At 33.0% G+C, this 19,546-nt stretch overlaps 2 protein-coding genes across 3 annotated transcripts; both read right to left on the reverse strand.

Annotated features, from left to right (window-relative positions):
- Positions 1–16: 16 nt before the first annotated feature.
- Positions 17–11,227, reverse strand: LOC148226910 (neprilysin-4-like). The gene is made up of 13 exons (XM_088202167.1): positions 11,101–11,227; positions 10,929–11,032; positions 6,972–7,442; positions 6,572–6,681; positions 6,339–6,507; positions 5,540–6,195; positions 3,112–3,262; positions 2,743–3,048; positions 2,280–2,672; positions 1,974–2,213; positions 1,795–1,912; positions 317–460; positions 17–250 (listed from the first exon to the last, which is right to left on the reverse strand). The coding sequence occupies exons 2-13, from the start codon at positions 11,009–11,011 to the stop codon at positions 74–76; spliced, it is 3,018 nt and encodes a 1,005-aa protein (XP_088058293.1). The 5' UTR covers positions 11,012–11,032; positions 11,101–11,227; the 3' UTR covers positions 17–73.
- A 3,006-nt stretch (positions 11,228–14,233) lies between these two features.
- Positions 14,234–19,148, reverse strand: Shmt (serine hydroxymethyl transferase). Of its 2 annotated transcripts, none has more exons than XM_088202186.1 (8): positions 19,071–19,148; positions 18,218–18,471; positions 18,000–18,115; positions 17,776–17,936; positions 17,510–17,705; positions 15,067–15,197; positions 14,646–15,006; positions 14,234–14,573 (listed from the first exon to the last, which is right to left on the reverse strand). In XM_088202186.1, the coding sequence occupies exons 2-8, from the start codon at positions 18,418–18,420 to the stop codon at positions 14,335–14,337; spliced, it is 1,407 nt and encodes a 468-aa protein (XP_088058312.1). In that variant the 5' UTR covers positions 18,421–18,471; positions 19,071–19,148; the 3' UTR covers positions 14,234–14,334. The 2 variants fall into 2 exon arrangements, with proteins under 2 accessions (XP_088058312.1, XP_088058311.1); XM_088202185.1 differs by lacking the exon at positions 19,071–19,148 and adding an exon at positions 18,738–18,813.
- Positions 19,149–19,546: the final 398 nt, after the last annotated feature.

Below are 19,546 nucleotides of genomic sequence, written 5' to 3' on the forward strand. Positions count from 1 at the left end.
GAAATAATAAATAAAATTAAAATAATAAAAAATAAATTTATTAAATATACAATTTTATTATACATTCTTATTTCTACCAAACGTTACACTTTTTTTCCGGATTCATTGGACTCCCCAGCGGACAGTTATATTCTTGCGCAAAATCGTCAGAGTTCGACAACGTTCCGATCGCCCTGAACTTTCCTGGACTGTGTACTGCTATTTTCAATTTATTCTTCATCGCTTCCGGTCTCATAGAGCCGCACCATAGCTGAACAAATTTATTATAGTTTAAATCCATTTATGAAATATTTGATAATAAGCAAAATATTTATACTTGAGCAAAATTTAAGAAAAACAGCTGTGTACTGGTCAAATTTAAGCCCGGAAGAGTTTCATCGCGATCGCCATTTTTTGTTAGCCAATATTTATAGGCTCTGAAGGCTTGTTTGATGCCACCGTTATCAGCAATATTTTCCCCCTGGAAAAATAATAATTATTGTGTAATTTGTGCAATAATTGTATTATCAACAAATAATAGTAACTAATCATATGTATTATCACTGTACAAACAAATTTTTCAATTCATTAAGCATTGTAAGTCGTAATATTGTTATAAAATGTTTGATATGAACATTGGATAACTGAGCGTTTCCACTGCGGCGGCACGATTTTATTGCTTTTGATGTAGATTATAAGCAAGGACCCCCTTGAATTTGGCCAGAAAATTTAATGAAATGATATGAATATTAATGAAACATAAATTTTTAAAAATGACCACTGACTGGCCAATTTTTGCCCCCCCCCTTTCCCCCAGAAATGAAATGAAGTGATGTCCCTGGTTACAGCATATATTATTCTACTAATAATTAACGATGTAAAATCTGGATGATATTTTTCAATATAGACATCCACTAAAACTAGTTAAGCAGGTAAAAAAAACATAGTCTATAAATTGAGTTAAATATATATTGAGTGTTTGTACAAAAAGGAATTTCGTTTATATAGCTCGTCCAAAGTGCACTAATACCATACGTTTTCCAGCTCATAACCCGCATTGTTTACTCAAGCACGGAAGATGAAGACATTCAACTGGTTAATTGCCTCGTCGACCGACCTCAAGGGTTGGTTGATATGGTCTCGACCATGCGACTGAACGCCGCAAATCAATGTCAGCGACTCCGAGCTGAGAACGAATTGATCCTAGCTTTGGAATTGCCGCAAATTTCGACTCGGCCAATGAATGACAACGTTTCATCCTGGTGCAATATTTCGACATCGACTTACCCTACACTTATGTCTACGATTTGACAGAAATTTTAAAATCCATTTGAAGGAAATTTTTTTTCTCGAAATTTTGCTCTAGTATAAGATATGACAGAATTAGAAATAACCACAAAAAATTCTTTCCATTCAAGCTTATTATTGTACATACGTCACTCGGAATCGGAATTGAAAATATTTATATTTGTTGTCAAAGATTATGGTTTATGACATGGTCAAAACATTAATAAACGCAAAATATATATTTTTTACTTTTTAACCACAAGCGAATATCAATATTGCCATTATTTTTTGTCAATAATAATATAATTAAAGTGTTTTTTTTATGGATAATTTTGTTTCAATTCGATCTCTGAATAAATTATATAATAATTAATACTTTCAATACTAATTTTAGTATTTATAATTTGTATAGGAATACTGATGAATTGCTCAAATATTTTGTTGCTATGCTCAAAATTTAAAACTTGGCATCTGTCAAATGGAAGCGGGAATTGTTTAAATTTTAGATCTTATTTATCATTCAGTTACCTGGGTATTGGTACCATCTAAGCTCATAGAAACTTCAGATACTGTATAAAGATCGTATTGATCTATGAGACACTTTGCCTTCTTATGAAACATATCTATCGCCAAGTCGTGCCACCATCTAAAATTTTAAACATTAGGATTAATAGTTCCACTATATACGATCAAATTACATGGCTTACCTTTGTAGATTTCCTTGTTTGTCGAACAGTCGCCCTTTGTCGTCGAAACCGTGTGTTATTTCATGACCTATAACCACCCCTATTCCTCCGTAGTTTAAACTTCTAGGGAAATATCGATGATAGAACGGCGGTTGTAAAATTCCCGCTGGAAACAGTATTTGGTTCTTATTTCTGTTGTAATATGCGTTAACTACAGCCGGTGCTGTGTTCCAAACGGTTTTGTTGACCGGTTGACCTAACCTTAAATACAAAAGATACTTTATTTATGAAGAGGTGCTACAGTTTCATTGTTCTTATAAGGCATACCTAGAATGTTCGGTTCTAGACAGATGTTGCAGAATTTTCAGCGTGTTTTCAAAATAAGTATCCGGATGGAATGTAACATTACGATATCCTTTATTGAGCTCTTCAGTGTCCAGTATATAACCTGGATAGCCAATCTTCAATATCATAGAATCCACTTTTTCTCCAGCGAGTATTTTCGTCTCGTCGTCTATCCAAGAAGTCAGATTCAGCAATTCCCTAAAAGAGTTCTGAATCTCTCTCGTCATCACCAACGTGTCGTTTTTACTGTTTTCATCAAAGTATCTCTTGACAAACATTGATCCTAGCGCTGTTCCCATATGGGAGTTCACTTGAGTGACGCAGTTTTTCCATCTAGGCGGAGCCTGCTCTCTTCCCAGCAATATGTAATAAAATCTGCAAAACATATAATATGTACATATTTCCACTTTAACGCGATTAATCCGGGTCATAATTGCAAAGTCACCTTTGTTTGGCTTCTTGGAATCTATCGTCCAAGTTATTGACTCTGTGTCTGATAAAACGCCACAGTAAATAATTAGCGACGATTCTCGGTTCTGTTATATCGATTAAGTCCACTAAATCTTTCATGTATTTCAAAGCAAAAACAACTACAGTTTCGTTTGAATCGATTTCTTTATCTAACACAATGTAGAGGTACTTCTTCCAGTTGATTTTCTCTATAATGGCAGATAACTGTCCTAGAGTCAATCTTTGATAAAGTTCAGTTAGATTTCTCCTTTCGTCTGGTGTCGACGTGATTTTAGCTAACCTTAAAGATATATTTTATACGACTAAAAATTGAACATAACCCAAAATGTAAGCATATTAATACTTTGTTTCAAAAGCGATTAACTCTTCGGCAGTGATAGTAGCGTCTTCGATTGTTGTTCCCATTAAAGTACATATCTTTATGAGATAATTTTTATAAGCTTCTAAATAAACACTATTGCTCTGCTGAAGGAAATAATCCTTAGTCGGTAGACCTGTAAGTATATTATCTATATATTTTGGTTGTTTTTAATTAATTAATTAGAACAGATTTTTGCCTCAAAAATCAATTAAAATTACACGCAATTTCAGCTGTATCAGTTTTTTTGTTTATTCGCTAAATCCAATTTATTGTAACCAAAACCTGTACAGGTAATCACTATCTTAACTATAATGCATGTGTCGCTACGTCGCTAAAGACATCATTAAATTAATTTACTTGGGTCAAATAAACAAGCAATATTGCGTATCAACATATATTCAGAGCGGCGTCTATTAACGGTCAATTAACAGTTCTAAAATACTAATAAATCGGGGACCTTACTTAAACAAAGAAAAGGATCGGTGCATTTCTCATCATTTTTGTATTAAGCATTCAATAGAATGATGAAGTTGGCAATTTATTAATTTCGAATCAACTGAAGAATCAGATAAGATCTGCTTTACACAATAACATAGAGTCTGATTCCACTCCAAACTGTCGACATTGGACAGATGTCTGAAAACTGAAAGGGACGATGAACTTCCCTCCAAATCTCAAATATATATAATTCGGAACACCGCCGTACTCAATCACTTCCACCACTTCGCTTCCGGCATGGAATAACAATCGTTAAGCGGAGCTACGATAAATCGACTGAAACGATCCTAGAAGCAGGGCCACCAGAGTTCAACTCGATCTTCGATATGACTTTGTGTCAACGAAGGCAAGATTTAAAAATAATTTACATAAAAACTTTGTACTCATAAAAAGAAACACGTGCACCGCCAGGTTCAAGAACAACAAATTTTCGTACGGCGAGTCTCCTGACTCGCTTTGTTCTTGAACCAATTTGCATCACTATAATAAAAAAAATCTGTGTAAAGAATTAGATAGATTTATGTACATAGAAACGTGTAAGAAAATGTTCTTATTTTAATTTTAATATTAATTCTGTAACATTTTTGACTTTTTAAATATATATCAGGCGCGTAGTGAGATACTTTCCTTTTCGCTTATCTCTCACTCACTTTCGTCACTTAGCACGCAAGCGAGCGAAAGGGAAAGTATCTTTCCGTACGCGCCTGATACATATATTTTTAAGCTAAATGTATATTTTTAAGCGTTTTTATTTTTTTTTACCAAAGTTACAATTTTTTAATTGTTTGAATAATCGCCATTTTGCAACAAAATAGTAGATTAATTTAGTCGAGATATAAGTATTATTATTATAGTCAAGATAATTATAAGTTTTATTTTAGTGTCCCGAAATTTCATTATTTCCCATATAAACATATATCACAAAAAATATAAAATAAGTTTGATTAATTTAGTTTTTTATCTCATTATGTCGGAACGAAAACCGGAGCTAAATCGAAAAAAATCTGTTTATTTCGGCTCGGTACATGTTCAAACACGCAATCACAAAAAGTACAAATTGTGCAAAATTTTGAGCAATTTTTGGAAGAAAATTACAATTTTTGGAGAAATAAATTTGAATCACAAATGAATAAGCACCATCATCTAGTGAAACGTTCGATGAAAAGATAGACAATTAAAAGGATTTTTTAAGAAATAAAGAATTGTCAATAGAGACACATAGACTCCCTAGTTCTACAGATGTGGTCATTGAATTTATATTGAACAACGATGTACAAAGATCTAAAATATTTTAGAATTTTTGGGGGAAAATAAAAATTCATTTCCTTATACAAAATTGCAATTTAAATAGTTTAAGAAAATACATTGAAACATATTTTAATAATTAGAGGTTTTGTTAGATAAATTTGTATTATTATTATATATTATATATAATACATACTTCTAGTTCTAATTATTATACCTTTAATTCATGTAGTATGTTTATTATAAAAGAAGGGTTAAAAAAGTTCTAAATTATGGCAGAAAATAAATTATTATTACAAATAAAAACATTTAATTGTTTTAAATTAATCGCTGGAAGTTGTACCGAAAACTGAAAAACCGGAAGCGAACCGATATATATTTTTTTAATTGAATCGTATCGTAAACCGAAATGAAAAAAATAACGGTTCGAAGGCCTGATTTTTAAAAGTTTCATGACAATATCTCTAAAACCACGGCAGTCGTCGATCTCCAAAAACCCACAAAAATGACCGAATAAAATGTAGAGATAAAAAACATTATTTTTAGCCAAAAGATCTATTTTTAGTAAAATAAATCTACATAAAACAAGTAATACAAACTATTGATACAACTGAAATGCTTGTTATTTTATATTTTTGTGGTAAATTGAGTGTAAAAATTGTTGTACCTAAGCTTGTTTGATCAAACTGTATGATGAACTCGTCCGAATTCTTAATGTCTGGTCCTACCCATTCTGAAATGAGAATGTCATTGTTATACAGTCTCAATTTGGCCATCAATTCCAACCAGTCAAAGTTTTCGGCTTTCCAATCAGGAGTGATCACCGGCCATCCTCCTAAAGAGTCCAGCAATTCCAAAAGCGGCTTACTGCCTTTCTTTTCCAATACTCCATGATCCATACAAGACGCGTACAAGTATTTAGCCTTTAATTCTGCGTCTTCATTTTCATCGCTTATGGACGATCTTTTGCTCCGTCTTTTATCCAAGTCAAAAAAATTCTTCCTTTGCTTTCGTATTCTGGCTTTAATGCCCCTTTGCTTTTTACTATTCTTCGACAAGAGCGTCAATTCTGAATTCAACATTGGTTTTATTTCTAAACTCTTAGACTTGAACGGTGTGCGTTTTCTTCGCGTACTCCTTATTCCTTCTATACAGGTTTTAGATTCGCTAGCTACTGACGCATCTGTGCGCAAGTAATTATTTTCAATATCCACATTTTGAGGTTTATCGTCTCCTAGTGATTTTTTAACGCAGCTTTTCTCGGAAAGTAAATCTCTAAGAACCATGTCCAGGTTCTCTCTCAAAATTTCGAAAGTATCAAACCTGAAATCAAAACGAACGTATTTGCTTCGGGGAGATAGAATCAACGCTCGTTTATTTGATCGATTTAACCTTCTGAACGCAAGTTGCTGATTAATCAATCCCATTACGTACTCTGAAATAGAAATACTAATCTCATATCATACCCTGCCTTATCCGCCGGGATGGGATTCCTCAAAGCCCAGTTTCCACAAGCGTATTGATAAAAGTCCACGCAAGGATCCGCGGTGAAGTCCATGTATTGCTGCATTATCTCAGATTGAGTCCTTCTAATGCTCTCCGCGTCTCCTTCTCCCTTCCAGAAAGACTGGAAACCTGTCCGATCGACAAACTTATCACATGAGCCTATATTCTCTAACTTACTACAATATATGTTTACTAGTAGAAATGGAAACTTCGACGTGCAGATCGTCCTGCTTTAAATGACCTTTCATTCCATCTTCTTCGTACTCCAAGGGATCGTAGTCGTTGGCAGTTTCCCCGTCCCATCTGAAAAATAATTTAAAGGGTTTTGAGATGGAATTTTACAGATCTTCCATAAATTATTCTTTAAACAACTTCTGTTTTCATACCCCTCACAATAAAAGATACAATCTCGACCTGAGATTATACCGCTTGGTACAATTGAAATTACGCTACATAATGACTAGATCTATTTCTAAGCGCACACTTACAAATAGGTCAATTTGCTAGTACAATCGAATTCTAAGAGACCTCTGCGAGACGCGTATTATCAAAAGGGGTCATCGGAAATCCTAGAAATACCTTCGAGTACTCACATTTCATGACTGGCAGACTTGTTCGCAATCAACGGTGGCTTCTTCCAAATCAACGCACTGCTGGTCAGATTAGCTGAATCTACTCCTCTCTTGCTTCTCGCATCTTCGTGTTCGTTTTTGAGAAAATCTGGATTGTCACCGCTGCCCCAAACCGTGATGCTTTCGATGATTTCATCCACTTTGAGGTCAGAACTCGTGGAAGAATCTTCCACTCCAGCTAAAAACTCTTCGCTTCTCTTCAATGCGTTTTGGAGTTCTTCGTTGGAAGTCACAACTATGGAAGCGGTGGGCACGAACGATGTGCGAATGTCTTTCAGTAATTCTCTGTCTTCTGGAGCTAAATTTTCTGGATGGGTGTATGTGGCGGGGATTCTTCGCATTTGTGAAGGAGCTGTAACGTTTGGAGCGCTTAGAATAGCGCAAGTTAGAGTTATCACTAGCACTACTATCAGGGCTGCGACTTGTTTCACCCTAAAATCAGCAAAAAATATTTTACAATAAATACCGAATTATGCCTAATAGTAAGATTTTATAGAAATATGTTCTGCTTTTATTTTTTATAATTTTAATAAGATCTTTATATTATTATTTAGGGAAGCAACATTACTTCTATGTGTGAACATATTAAATGTAGCATGTGTTGGCGTTACGCACAGGCATATTAGGCACCCGCCTGTGACGGCCAAATTAAAGAAGCGGCCAAAGTTTTATTTTTTAAATTTAAAAGCTATATCACGCAGGTCTTATTAAGTATATTAAATAATAACATACATTTTTTAAATTAAAGAAGTGTAATCTAGGTACACTATTTTGTCACAAATGGTTGAGATTTAAGACTCATCGTCACTCCAGCATTACCTTTTATAATTTTAATAAGAAAGAACAATAAAACTGCAGTTGTCCGGTAACGAGATCATTATTTAGGGAAACAACATTGCTTATAGCTAGTAGCGAATCGAGTGCTGGCGTATGGCACAGACAATGCAGGCACCCGCTTGTGGGAGCCAAAGCAAAAGAAACGGGCAAAAGTAGTCTACTTTATAAAAATAATAATAGAAAAACGAAATCACGTTTAAACATAATACTAATATGTTATGAAAATAATCCTGTACTAAACAATACAATAAATACCATTAAAGAGTTTGCCTAATAAATCCCCGTCTTTGGCAAAGGCAATTTGAGAACGTATTAAAAAATATAGTCTGTTTATTATTTTACAGAATATATGAAATATTTTGGTATTTGAAAATTATTTTCTGCATTAAGCACGACATTTGCAATTGGTTATGATTGAAAAAAATGAGCTATCTATGAATAATCACCAGAAAAATATCTGTATGTGAAATAATGTTAGAAAAATGATTTTACTATAACGAATATATGATAAATCCAGCTAATTATAGTTTTGGGTTCCGGAACTCTTTCGAGAACCACGTCGTACTTCCAACGTCCTCTTTTGATGGCCGTTGGAACTACGACGTCCGCACTTTCCGGCTCGACTATGGCTTTCGCCATCCGGATCCTTAATACGGTTGTAAATTCCAAAGCAAATTATCTTTATTTTATAGTTTTGTAAGTTTAAGCGACCATGATTCGTTTTTTATGATCCGAATTGTATTGCGAATGTGCTATCCGAGATATTACAGATACTACAGATTATCTAAAATTTGTTTGAATCGAAAATACTCATTTATTAATTTGTACAAAAATATTGAAATATTGTACAAAATAAACTTTTGATTTAAGCTCGGTTTCAGATTTTTAATTTTTAATTACATCATGACTTGACAGGTTTCCCCAATGCGTCATATTGACCATCATGTTTATTATTGCTCATATACATACAATTATTTTTTAATATACTTATTAGTATTAAAAGTGCTAAATTATACCACTGATTAATAAAAAAACGACAATAGTGCACACATAAATAAATTAGCATATTCCCATATATTTTTTTCCAGCTATTGAAAGCTCTTTGAGAAGGTTAAGAAGAATTATCTAGCGCTGATATACTGGCCGCGACGCTGACCTCCGGCCCGCGGGCCGTATACGACCCGCGAGTTCATTTGGGTTGGCCCGCCGTAGATGAAACTCAAAATTCAATAAATATACTTGTTCTGACAATTTTTACATGTATTTATGCATGGCCGAATAAAAGTGTGTTATGGCCGTGCGTGGTTTTTTGTGTATAAATAACCTGAAGGCGCCTCAGCTGTCACGGCGTGTGGTCGTGCGTCAGCAAGGATTCTGAGGATGTAAACTCTGATAATAAAGCATTCTATAGTTAGAGGCGTTTAAATCCGTCGAGAGACGGTGGTCCTTCGAGAAGAAAAGACGGCCATCTCCAAAGGGGAGAGGTCGCAACAATACTAATTTCTTATTCATTTTTTAATGTTAAAAAATTAAATTAAATTATTGAATGATTTTTTAATATCATAGACTATAAAAAGTTAGGGGTTACCAAAGATTTATGATGTTTTTATGAGTATTTTGATGTTCATGCATGACAAAAAAAGTGAATTTTGAATGGCCCGCGGATAATTTTATAAATATCCAAATGCCCTTTGGCATAAAAAGATACCCCACCCCATTACGCAAACCATGGGCACAGAAGCTTTTTTGGATCGCAAAGTTTAAAGAAATTAATTTGATAAGAATAAAAACCAATAAAAATGACAAAAATTATAGTAATTTATGTGATTATTATTGTATTAATTTATTTAGCTAATATAGCTATATAAAACATATGTATAAAATATAACATAAACAGAATAAAAAAATAATATAATATTATAATTTACTTTTTAATGTACAAATGTGTTTCTATATTCCATTGAAAAAATCCACTTTTTTTCAATTTTTAATCTACAATTATTCCTAAATATTTTATATTATCAATTATTTTTATAATAGAGTTAAAAATATTTATATGGTTATAAATATTTCTATGTTATTATCTAACATACCTTTATAATTATTAATTATACATTAGTTTAAGTAAAATATAATTTAATCATTTTTCTTCAACCTCAGCAATAAATTAAAATGTCGTCTGCAAACAAGTGTATTTAAAATATTTATGTATTACTTGTTATTATATTTTTTTTTAAATAGGAGAGCGGAAATAAAAATAGTTTTCTCACCACTAGGTCACTCTAAAGTTCACAACTGAAAATTAGCGAGAATTGACGGATTGTTAACACCACCACCCGTAGCCTAAGTTAATAATAAAAGTAACCAGTATGAGCAATCAATGGTATACGTCATTATAGATTGATAAAAGTATCTAATGTGAATCTGGGATCTGTGATAATTAAAAATGATATCAAAAGTTAATTAGAAAACCTTAAAAACAAAATACTAACCCATCTACTAACAAAACTACATCATCGTCAAACATTGCATGTCGATTAAGAGTTATTAATATAGTTATGTTTATTGCTAGTATTTCTTTAGAAATGTTTTGCAATATGATACTACTGACAAATAATTAAATAAATAAATAAATGATAAATACAGAGTTTAATTAATATTATGATTGAACTACATTATAGTTTGATCGTTGTGTACTTGTCAGATGAACGCAAATTAAAAAGCTTCTAAAGGTTAGGAAGCACTGATCGATTGGAAAGATTTAAACCTAAAAGCGTATTAAAATAATAAGGCACAGATATCTTTAAAAGGCCAAGGTTCGCCTTGAGCTACGCATGTTTTTGTTTATCTACAGCGAGAGGTCAACAGAGCAAATTTAAAGAGTACCACAGCAGCACTGTTTTTCATTTCATGACGATGTATTTATTGCGACAAAGACACTCATTTCCGCGGTACAGTCTTAACTGTTTATGGGACAACGTAGAGGTCAGTTTCACTTGATTAATCCACCCGTTTAGATAATCTGTGCCGATTTTGGGACCTTGGAACCACATTGTACAAAAACTAAAATGAAAATCTCACCTCCTTCTGCCGCATCTCTGGCTCTTGTCCTCCTCCCTGGATTTGGTCTGCTCCAAAAACGGCACCAGCGACCGCGAGGTCATCGCTCTGTCGATTGTCTCTTCCTGGACGAAGTTTTTACTTTGAGTTTGCACACATTCTTGGTCGAAATCGTATATCACGCAGTGTTTACATTCAGATGCGATGCGACGCTGTTCGCTCTTGGAGGAAGTCTATCTAGAACTCTTAGCTAGCGAAGCAGTCAGCCTCATTCAGCCAATTTAGATCAATTGAGTGTTATGTAAAAAAAATCGCTCAATATCGCAATTATTGAGATTCGGCCGCTGGGATCACTATCCATCAGCGCGCGCTCATCTCCAAACTCTTAGAGGTCTAGTTACCCCTGCTGCCGAATTAACAAGATATGTAGATTAAGCTTCTAGAGCAGCTCAATCTAGGAGTAGCAGTTTTAATATTAGTTAGTTTAAAAGTGATCCATGCTAACAGCGCGGAAACCGATTACTGTCATGAACACCAATTATATTTATTTATATACGTTTTAGACATTGATGCGTTAGCAGTAAATATATTTTTGATGTTTTCGACTGATGGATATTGTATACAAGTAATTATACAACGTTTTTATTATCATTATTAATAATATATCTTATATTTCTAGTTCTCTACATATTATGTTTATTCAGTACATAATTATCAACTGACATATTTAATATTAAACAGAAATACAATTATCTAATTATATTTAAAATACATTTGGAGATTTCGTTTACGTGGGGATATAGATTTAGTACGCATATCGCCAAAGTTTGCGATAAGACGTCTAAGATGCTCGACTTCGTTATGCGGAGCGTGTCAATAACAATTTATTAATGATTCGCGTTTTGTACGATCAGGCTTGCCAAGAGTGGGTATGGGGGGAGGGGGACAAATTATAGCAAGAATATATTCATAAAAATGTAAAAATCGACTTCAAATAATGAATCTGAATCTACAGTTGTTTGAGATGTATTTCAGGTATAAGTTCCTTCAGCCCTTTTTATGCATACAAGAAATAAAAAGAACATTACCTTCAAAAGCACCACTTTCTATGTAGTACTTTAGGTAGGACAGATTGAAGTTTTTGACGCGGCTCCGTTTGTGTTAAAATTTCTTTGCAAATTATTGTTGACTTGATCGCTTTTTGAACGTTTAAAAAATATTATACACGAAAGGAAATATTCAACGAATGTAAATTAGTAGTAAATTTAGGTATTCGATCTGAATTTTCGGATCGAATAGAAGACGCAAAGAAATAACGAAAAATCAACAACAGTACCAGCTGAATTATATAAATTCTTATGTTTTTATAGATTGTGTTATCGGTAACTAGACAACTGAATTTAATGCAGATAAATAAATAAATAATGCATTCAATTTCATGTGGTTATTTCTAAAAGAAAATCTAAAAAAAACAGTTTCGAATCTATCCCAAAAATATTTAAAAAAAATGTATATCATTTCAGTAAAATCATATCGGAATACATTTTCACCAGTAGGTATACATTTTTACCAGAGAAAATATAATTTATCTAGCAAGTGCTAGTAAAATTATATGACTTCAACTTATCCATATGTAGGTAGTAATATATACATTTAAATACTTATCGTTATTTATTTACATGTGATGTATAAATGTTACAGTGAATATGTATTTTTTGGTAAAGTTATATTTTCACTAGTAAAGTCCAAATACATTTTCACTAGTAAATATATACTTCTACTATCGAAAATATAATTTAACTGATATTCTCTAATATGTCTATGGAACTCAATTTTACAGTTGCAACACGTCCAATTGCCATTTAAACCCAAACTTAACCAAATAATGTTTCATTAGGTCAAGTCCAAAATACAAACTAAGCCAATGCATATCTCATGGGGAAATAAACAGAAGAAGAGGTACATATAGACGTCGTACCTCACATATGTCTGCATTTCGATATTACAATATGTTTTATGGATTTTTGACTTCTGAGAAGCGATAATTGTTTTTTGAGCTCTCCTATTGGTCAAAACTCGGTTTAGATGTGCTTTAAAAAGTCTTAATGTAAACGTTTGATAGTCGAGCGTTTTCACCGCAATGGCACGATTTTATTGCTTTTGACCTGGACTGGAAATTCACTATATGGCAACACTGAGCGGCAAAGAAAACACGATTAATTATAAAAATAAATAATAAGTATATCGAACGTATATCCGTATTGTGTGCTTTAGACCTAATAGTCAACCAACACTTGTCATCTTTCCCAATTTTGAATATTGATGAAATGGATAGCTCTCAAACTGACAGTGTTAACGCAAATATAGTATAGCACATCTCAACGCCCCAAAATGAAGAAAAATTTCCGAGGTGACCCTTTTTAGCTGTCTCGGTTTAGAGCTTCATATTTATGGTAAAGCTACTTATAGCAATGATTGCATCGAGAGTTTTACTTTGCCCGTTTCAGCTGCTAAGGGAAAGAACTTTCAAGAAAAGTCAAGAGAATTTTAATGATTTGACAATAATTTCGATAAGATAATCTTAAAATATTAAATTTATTTTTTATTATTTTATTTATTTATCATGTAAATAGCAACAAAGAAGAAAAAACAAAAAATAATTATAATAATATTTCAAAAAATAATTAAATACATACTATTTTTAATATGTCAAATGTAAATATGACCCGTGTAGAAACATGACCCTTGATGTCATTCACTTGGATTAGTGCCGCGCCATTGTATGTATCTGTGTGTGAACACGTCGGCCGGTCGGCTGTTGTTGGGTATTTAATTATGTTCATAATAACTTTTGTTTACTTCATATTACCGACTTAAAACGCAAAGGCACGACGAACAATTAAAAAATTATTGGTCGGGGTGGAAAGGATTAAAAAAGGAGTCGGTCGATTTTTCTGGTTCCGCTTAAATTGCTCCAACTCTGACTCCAAAGCTCTGATTAATATGGACATGCTGCAGTAGTTTCTAGTTTCTAACAGTCAGCTAGTAGTGTCTTAATGTCTACAATTGAATTAGTGATGATGTGACCAAGTGACAGGTCTAATTTGTTTTCTTGAAACACCCGCTTTTGTTACTATTGAAAGTCTAACTTACAGGTGGCTATTTGTCGACCACAATTCGATGATGACTGATTATAACAACTTTCTAGAAAGCAATTATGTTGGAACTCCCACATACCAAATAAATAAAAAATATAGCATATTGCCAACACTAATATTAGTTATATATTAGGTTAAAAGGAATTTCATAGGAAAACAAAAAACAAGTTTATTTTTATATCAAAAGTTTATATTTTCATTATAAATGCGTAACAGTTTATTTTTTTTATGAAAAAGATATATAATATAGCAATACATTTTTAATGTATTTAAAAATCTGCAAATCCTGGCATCGAGAACGAATTACTGAAAGCCTCTACTTGCTCTTTCAAAGCCTGCACCTTCTTCTTGATATCTACGTTCTCTTCCAAGCACTTATTAAAATCTACTATTTTGGGTCCGACAACAGCCACCACTTCATGCGAGAGATTCAAAGCCTGATCGATGAAATCGACTACTTTTACCATATCTTTTTCTGTTAATCCTCTAGTAGTTAGAGCAGGAGTGCCTGTAACATATTTTAATATAATCATAAATAACTTAACATATTATAATAGAGTTAAACGGATTAAATAATCACCTAATCTAATTCCAGATGGATTCATTGCGCTCTTATCCCCGGGAACAGTGTTTTTATTGCACGCAATAGACGAGACTTCCAAAATCCTCTCTGCGCGAGCTCCAGGAATACCTTTAGATCTCAAATCCACAAGCACGAGATGGATATCAGTTCCATCCGTAGCGATATCGTAACCTTTAGCTTTCAAAGCCTCTGCTAATGTTTTACTGTTCGCTAAAACTTGTTTTTGATATTGGACAAATTTGTCCGTTTTTGCAAGCTTCATTGCCGTCGCTATTCCGGCTATTGTGTTGTTATGGGGACCTCCTTGGAGACCGGGGAAAACGGCATAGTTAATTTTGGTCTCTAAATCGTACATTACCTATAAGGTAATAATATATTAATTGATATAAAGATTTAAATATAATATATTGATATATACTTTAGTGCCGTTAGCTTTGGTGGAGCGAACGCCTTTACGGAAGAATATCACACCGGCTCTTGGTCCCCTCAAGGTCTTGTGGGTAGTCGTAGTGACAATGTCGCTGTATTCGAATGGACTAGGAATAACTCCTGATTAAATAAAAAATAATACACGTCATTAAAAAATCATTATAAATAATATAAAATATATATGTAGTTGATGCACTTATGCTTTACTTGTAATGCTAAAGTTAATGGCCATTTAAAACGGGAAAGTTGATATCGTATTTATAATATAGTTGACGCACTTATGCGTCGTTTGTAATTCTAGAGATAATGGTCATTTAAAACAGGAAAGTTGATATCGAATATATAATATAGTGCGTACAGATTATCAAAATGTATATTTACGATATGTTTTTATTATTTTAGTATACAAATGTTTCAGACCTTTAAATGATATCAAAATAATAATGGCGACGATTTTCATGATATTATTTCAATCATGAATTTCGAGCGATTACTTCAAAAAAAATGTATAAAATACGATTTCTAATAAAAAAAAAAAACAAGTCTGCATGAAGTTTTCAGATATTAAAATGCTCTGGTTTACTTTCACTGTTTCAATAAATCTTATTTGTATTAAATAGCTACAGAACTGAATGATATTACAGATTTAAAAGATGGTAACCATGTTAATTACAGCAATAGAAATGTAATCACACAAGAATTTTATTTGAAAATATGTCAAAATCTTTAGCAGACAATATAATTATTTATATGTAAACCTATTAGTTTCTGGTGGTTTTCTTTTAGGTATATTTCTTAAGAAATAGAAGGACTGCGACTTTAAAGAATATATGGGTTATATGAGTCTATGAAGAAACGATAACTGCAGTAGTTTTAACCATATCGCCATAAAACTGTTCTGTAAAATGGAGCTATTAAATATCTCGGCTAAGTTTGTTAGTCAGCCTGATCTTGTTTCAATATCGCGGCTATTAAAAAAATTCGTTACTTGGTTAAAAAAATCCTAGAGATAAACGAAAGGAGGTTAAAAAATTTTAAAACAGAGATTAAAATAAAAGTTTTTTTAACCCTTTAAACGCCAGAGACTTTTTAGCGAGTCATCAGTTATTCTCTACACTCGTCTGTTTCTTTCTCTAAATAAATATAAATATTGTTTTACTGAAAAATTAAGCTAGTACAATAATCTTTAATAATTAATAAAAAATAATTTTGAATAAATTCGTAATCTTGTCTGAAGTTGGCAAGATAGTGGTCGTTTTTTAAAATTTTTATTTCATTAGGATTCATTGTACTTCAGTTTATATAATCCACGTCAAAAGCAATAAAATCTTGACATCGTCGCCGCAGTGGAAACGCTCGATTATCTAGCTTTCAAATTAAGACCTACAACAAGTAAGAATGAAGCACATCTAAACCGAATTTTGACCAATAGAAGAGCGCAAACAACAATTATCACTTTTCAGAAGTCAAAAATCCACGTCAAAAGCAATAAAATCGTGTCGTCGCTGTTGCAGTGGAAACACTCGTTACCGAGCGTTCCCACTGCGACGGCGCCGACACGATTTTATTACTTTTGACGTGAATTTTTGACTTCAGAGAAGTGACAATTGTTTTTGCGTCGTCCTATTGACCAACATTCGGTTTGAATACACTTTGACCAATACTCTTATATTAGAAGTGATTGGAATATACTTTGATAAGCAGTCTTACATCTATAGAGCAATATGCAAGACATCTATTTATATTTCTTATTCAGCTTATTTTCTCCTAAGAGATGAGATGGCTTAGTTTGTATTTTGAACTTGACCTAAATAAATATCTAAATCTATAATTAGTTTTAGAACTTTCATTAGGTAAGGTTTGGGTTTGAACAGCAAATGGACGTTTCACAACTGTCAAATTGAGTTTCATAGACCGTTGCAGTAACGGCGCCGACACGATTTTATTGCTTTTGACGTGAATTTTTGACTTCTGAGAACCGATAATTGTTTTTGCGCTCTCCTTTTGACCAAAATTCATACATTTTTTTGCAATACATACGTATGAATCAGGCGCGTGTGGTGAGATATCATCCCTTTGGTTCGCTCACACATAAAAAAACAGGCACCTAAATAGCACGTCCCCAATTTACCATGTTATTGGGGGGGATATATATATAGGATAAGAAGCAATTAAGAATCAATGTCGCATTGTGTTTTGTACATTTTACAATATTTTTAATAGATAATTTACAATGATAGTAAAATTTGAGCTCATTCAAAGCTGAGTTTTGAGCTTAAAATTTTAATTATAAATTTTGAAAGTAGAAAAAATGAAATTTAAGCACGATAAATAATGATGGAAATCACAAAATAATTCAGAGCGCACCAATCAGTAATAAAAATGTAATTAAATTTAATGTTTTTATGGACGGACGATAAATAATAAATTACCTGCGGCAACCAAACCGGATATATGAGCCATATCTGACATCAAATAAGCTCCATTTTCTTCAGCGATAGTCTTGAATCTCTTGTAATCCAAACATCTCGAATAACAGCTGACTCCAGCGATGATCAAGCGAGGTTTGAAAAGTTTCGCAGTTTCTGCCAATTTATCGTAATCGATTAAACCTGACACCGGATGAACCTACGGTTAAAAATAAAATTAATCACAACATTTACTCAGAGATAACATACAACAATAAAATAATATTAACCTTGTAAGGCATGCTCTCAAAGAAAATTGAAGTAGCAGATATCTTTTTAGTGGCAGTGAAAAAACCATGGGTTAAATGACCACCGTCGGGTAAATCAAGACCCATGATGCGTCCGTGGGGTTCGACGAGAGCGGTATAAACGGCAAAATTTGCAGGTGAACCTATAATAATTAATTTAATATTATTATTTGCGCATTCAAATCGATTTCGTTCAATTTAATTACCCGAATAAGGTTGTACGTTTACGCCCCATTCTTCCGGATTCAAGTTGAAGGCTTCTAAGCATCTCTTTTGGCATAACAGTTCGATTTCGTCTATATATTCGTTTCCACCGTAATATCTAAAAAATGAAATAATATTATAGGGTTATCATCGAAAGGTCGAGAGTTTATCTAACAACTCAAACAGATATTTGAAGCTGAATATGTAAAAAAAAATATACCTCGCTAACGGCAATCCTTCCGAGTATTTGTTATGCAAGCAAGAACTAAGGCACTGGAGTACGGCTTTAGATGTGAAATTTTCTGATGCGATCATTTCGAGCCCGCCCATTTGTCTCCGCTTTTCATTACCGATGATCGCGAAGAGTTCCGGATCCGAGTCCCAAAGGTCGGCGTTGAGGTGGTTACTCATGTCAGAGCTCATGGTGAATGCTGTTCTTCTTATCAAATTGTCAACACGAGTTATAACCGGACTCTAAAAATAGAAAAGCGTAATGAGCTGTGACAATTCCCAGAATGGACAAACATAGAAAAAATCGATTATATTTATACTATAATCGACAGTGGGGGGTATTGATAATTTTTACTATCGATACAAACATGTTTGTTACCATTTCGCGAACGACACGATAACATATTTATTGAGTTTTTGTTATTGAATTTTCACGCTCGAACGATGATTGACAAAACGAATTTACATCAGCTGAAAAAGTTTTCTTCGAGGTTATGTAAATAGCTCACCGATCTCGAGAGACCGACGCAAGATACGAGCCTGCGAGTGAACCGCACCGCCATATCTCACTAACGGGAGTATAGTGAAATAAAATAGAACGCTAATGACCCAACATTACGATTAGCACATTCCAAAGCGCGCGCGCTTTTATCTGTCATTAGTGACGTTTAAATGAAGTTCGTCATTGTGCGCATGCGCATTAATGAACTTGCGCTTGAAAACAAGGAACTTTTAGAAAATAAATTTCGCCAACTGTGTTCGCTTTGTAACTTTAGCATTAACAGTGATTTTATATTATTAACAATCTGTCGTAATATATACTTTTTAATTTTATACTTTACCTACAAGCGCCAATGCAACAGGCCACCGTATTGTAAATTAAATCAATGTTGCCATGTAAAACAAAATCTTTTCTTGTCAGTCAATAAAAAAATACATTTTATAAACTTTTCCCTTTCAACGCAAAACTCACTATACACGTTAAAATGTGTAACATTAGTGATTCAAAATATTAATTACAATTATCGTAATAAAAGTTCTGTTATAAGTAAATTCATTGGGTATCAGGAAAAAACCTACCGTGAGCCATTGCTTTTGAAAAACTGACCTTAAGATGCCCGGCGAATATCGCGTGCTATTTACCAGTTTTAAATTTTCTTTATTTTCAAATGAAATAAAATTATGCGAATCTATAATGTATCTTGCTCCATCTGATATGCTACTACTTTATTATTTTCTTTGTTTAATTATTAGGTTTTGCCAATTTAAGTGTTAAGTGTTTTTATAAAATATTTACGTAAATTTTTGTTGTTTTATT

This window comes from Plectrocnemia conspersa, unplaced genomic scaffold (assembly GCF_051122295.1).
Source record: "Plectrocnemia conspersa isolate PC_06_02 unplaced genomic scaffold, ASM5112229v1 ptg000013l, whole genome shotgun sequence".
NCBI classification, from domain to species: Eukaryota; Metazoa; Arthropoda; class Insecta; order Trichoptera; family Polycentropodidae; genus Plectrocnemia; species Plectrocnemia conspersa.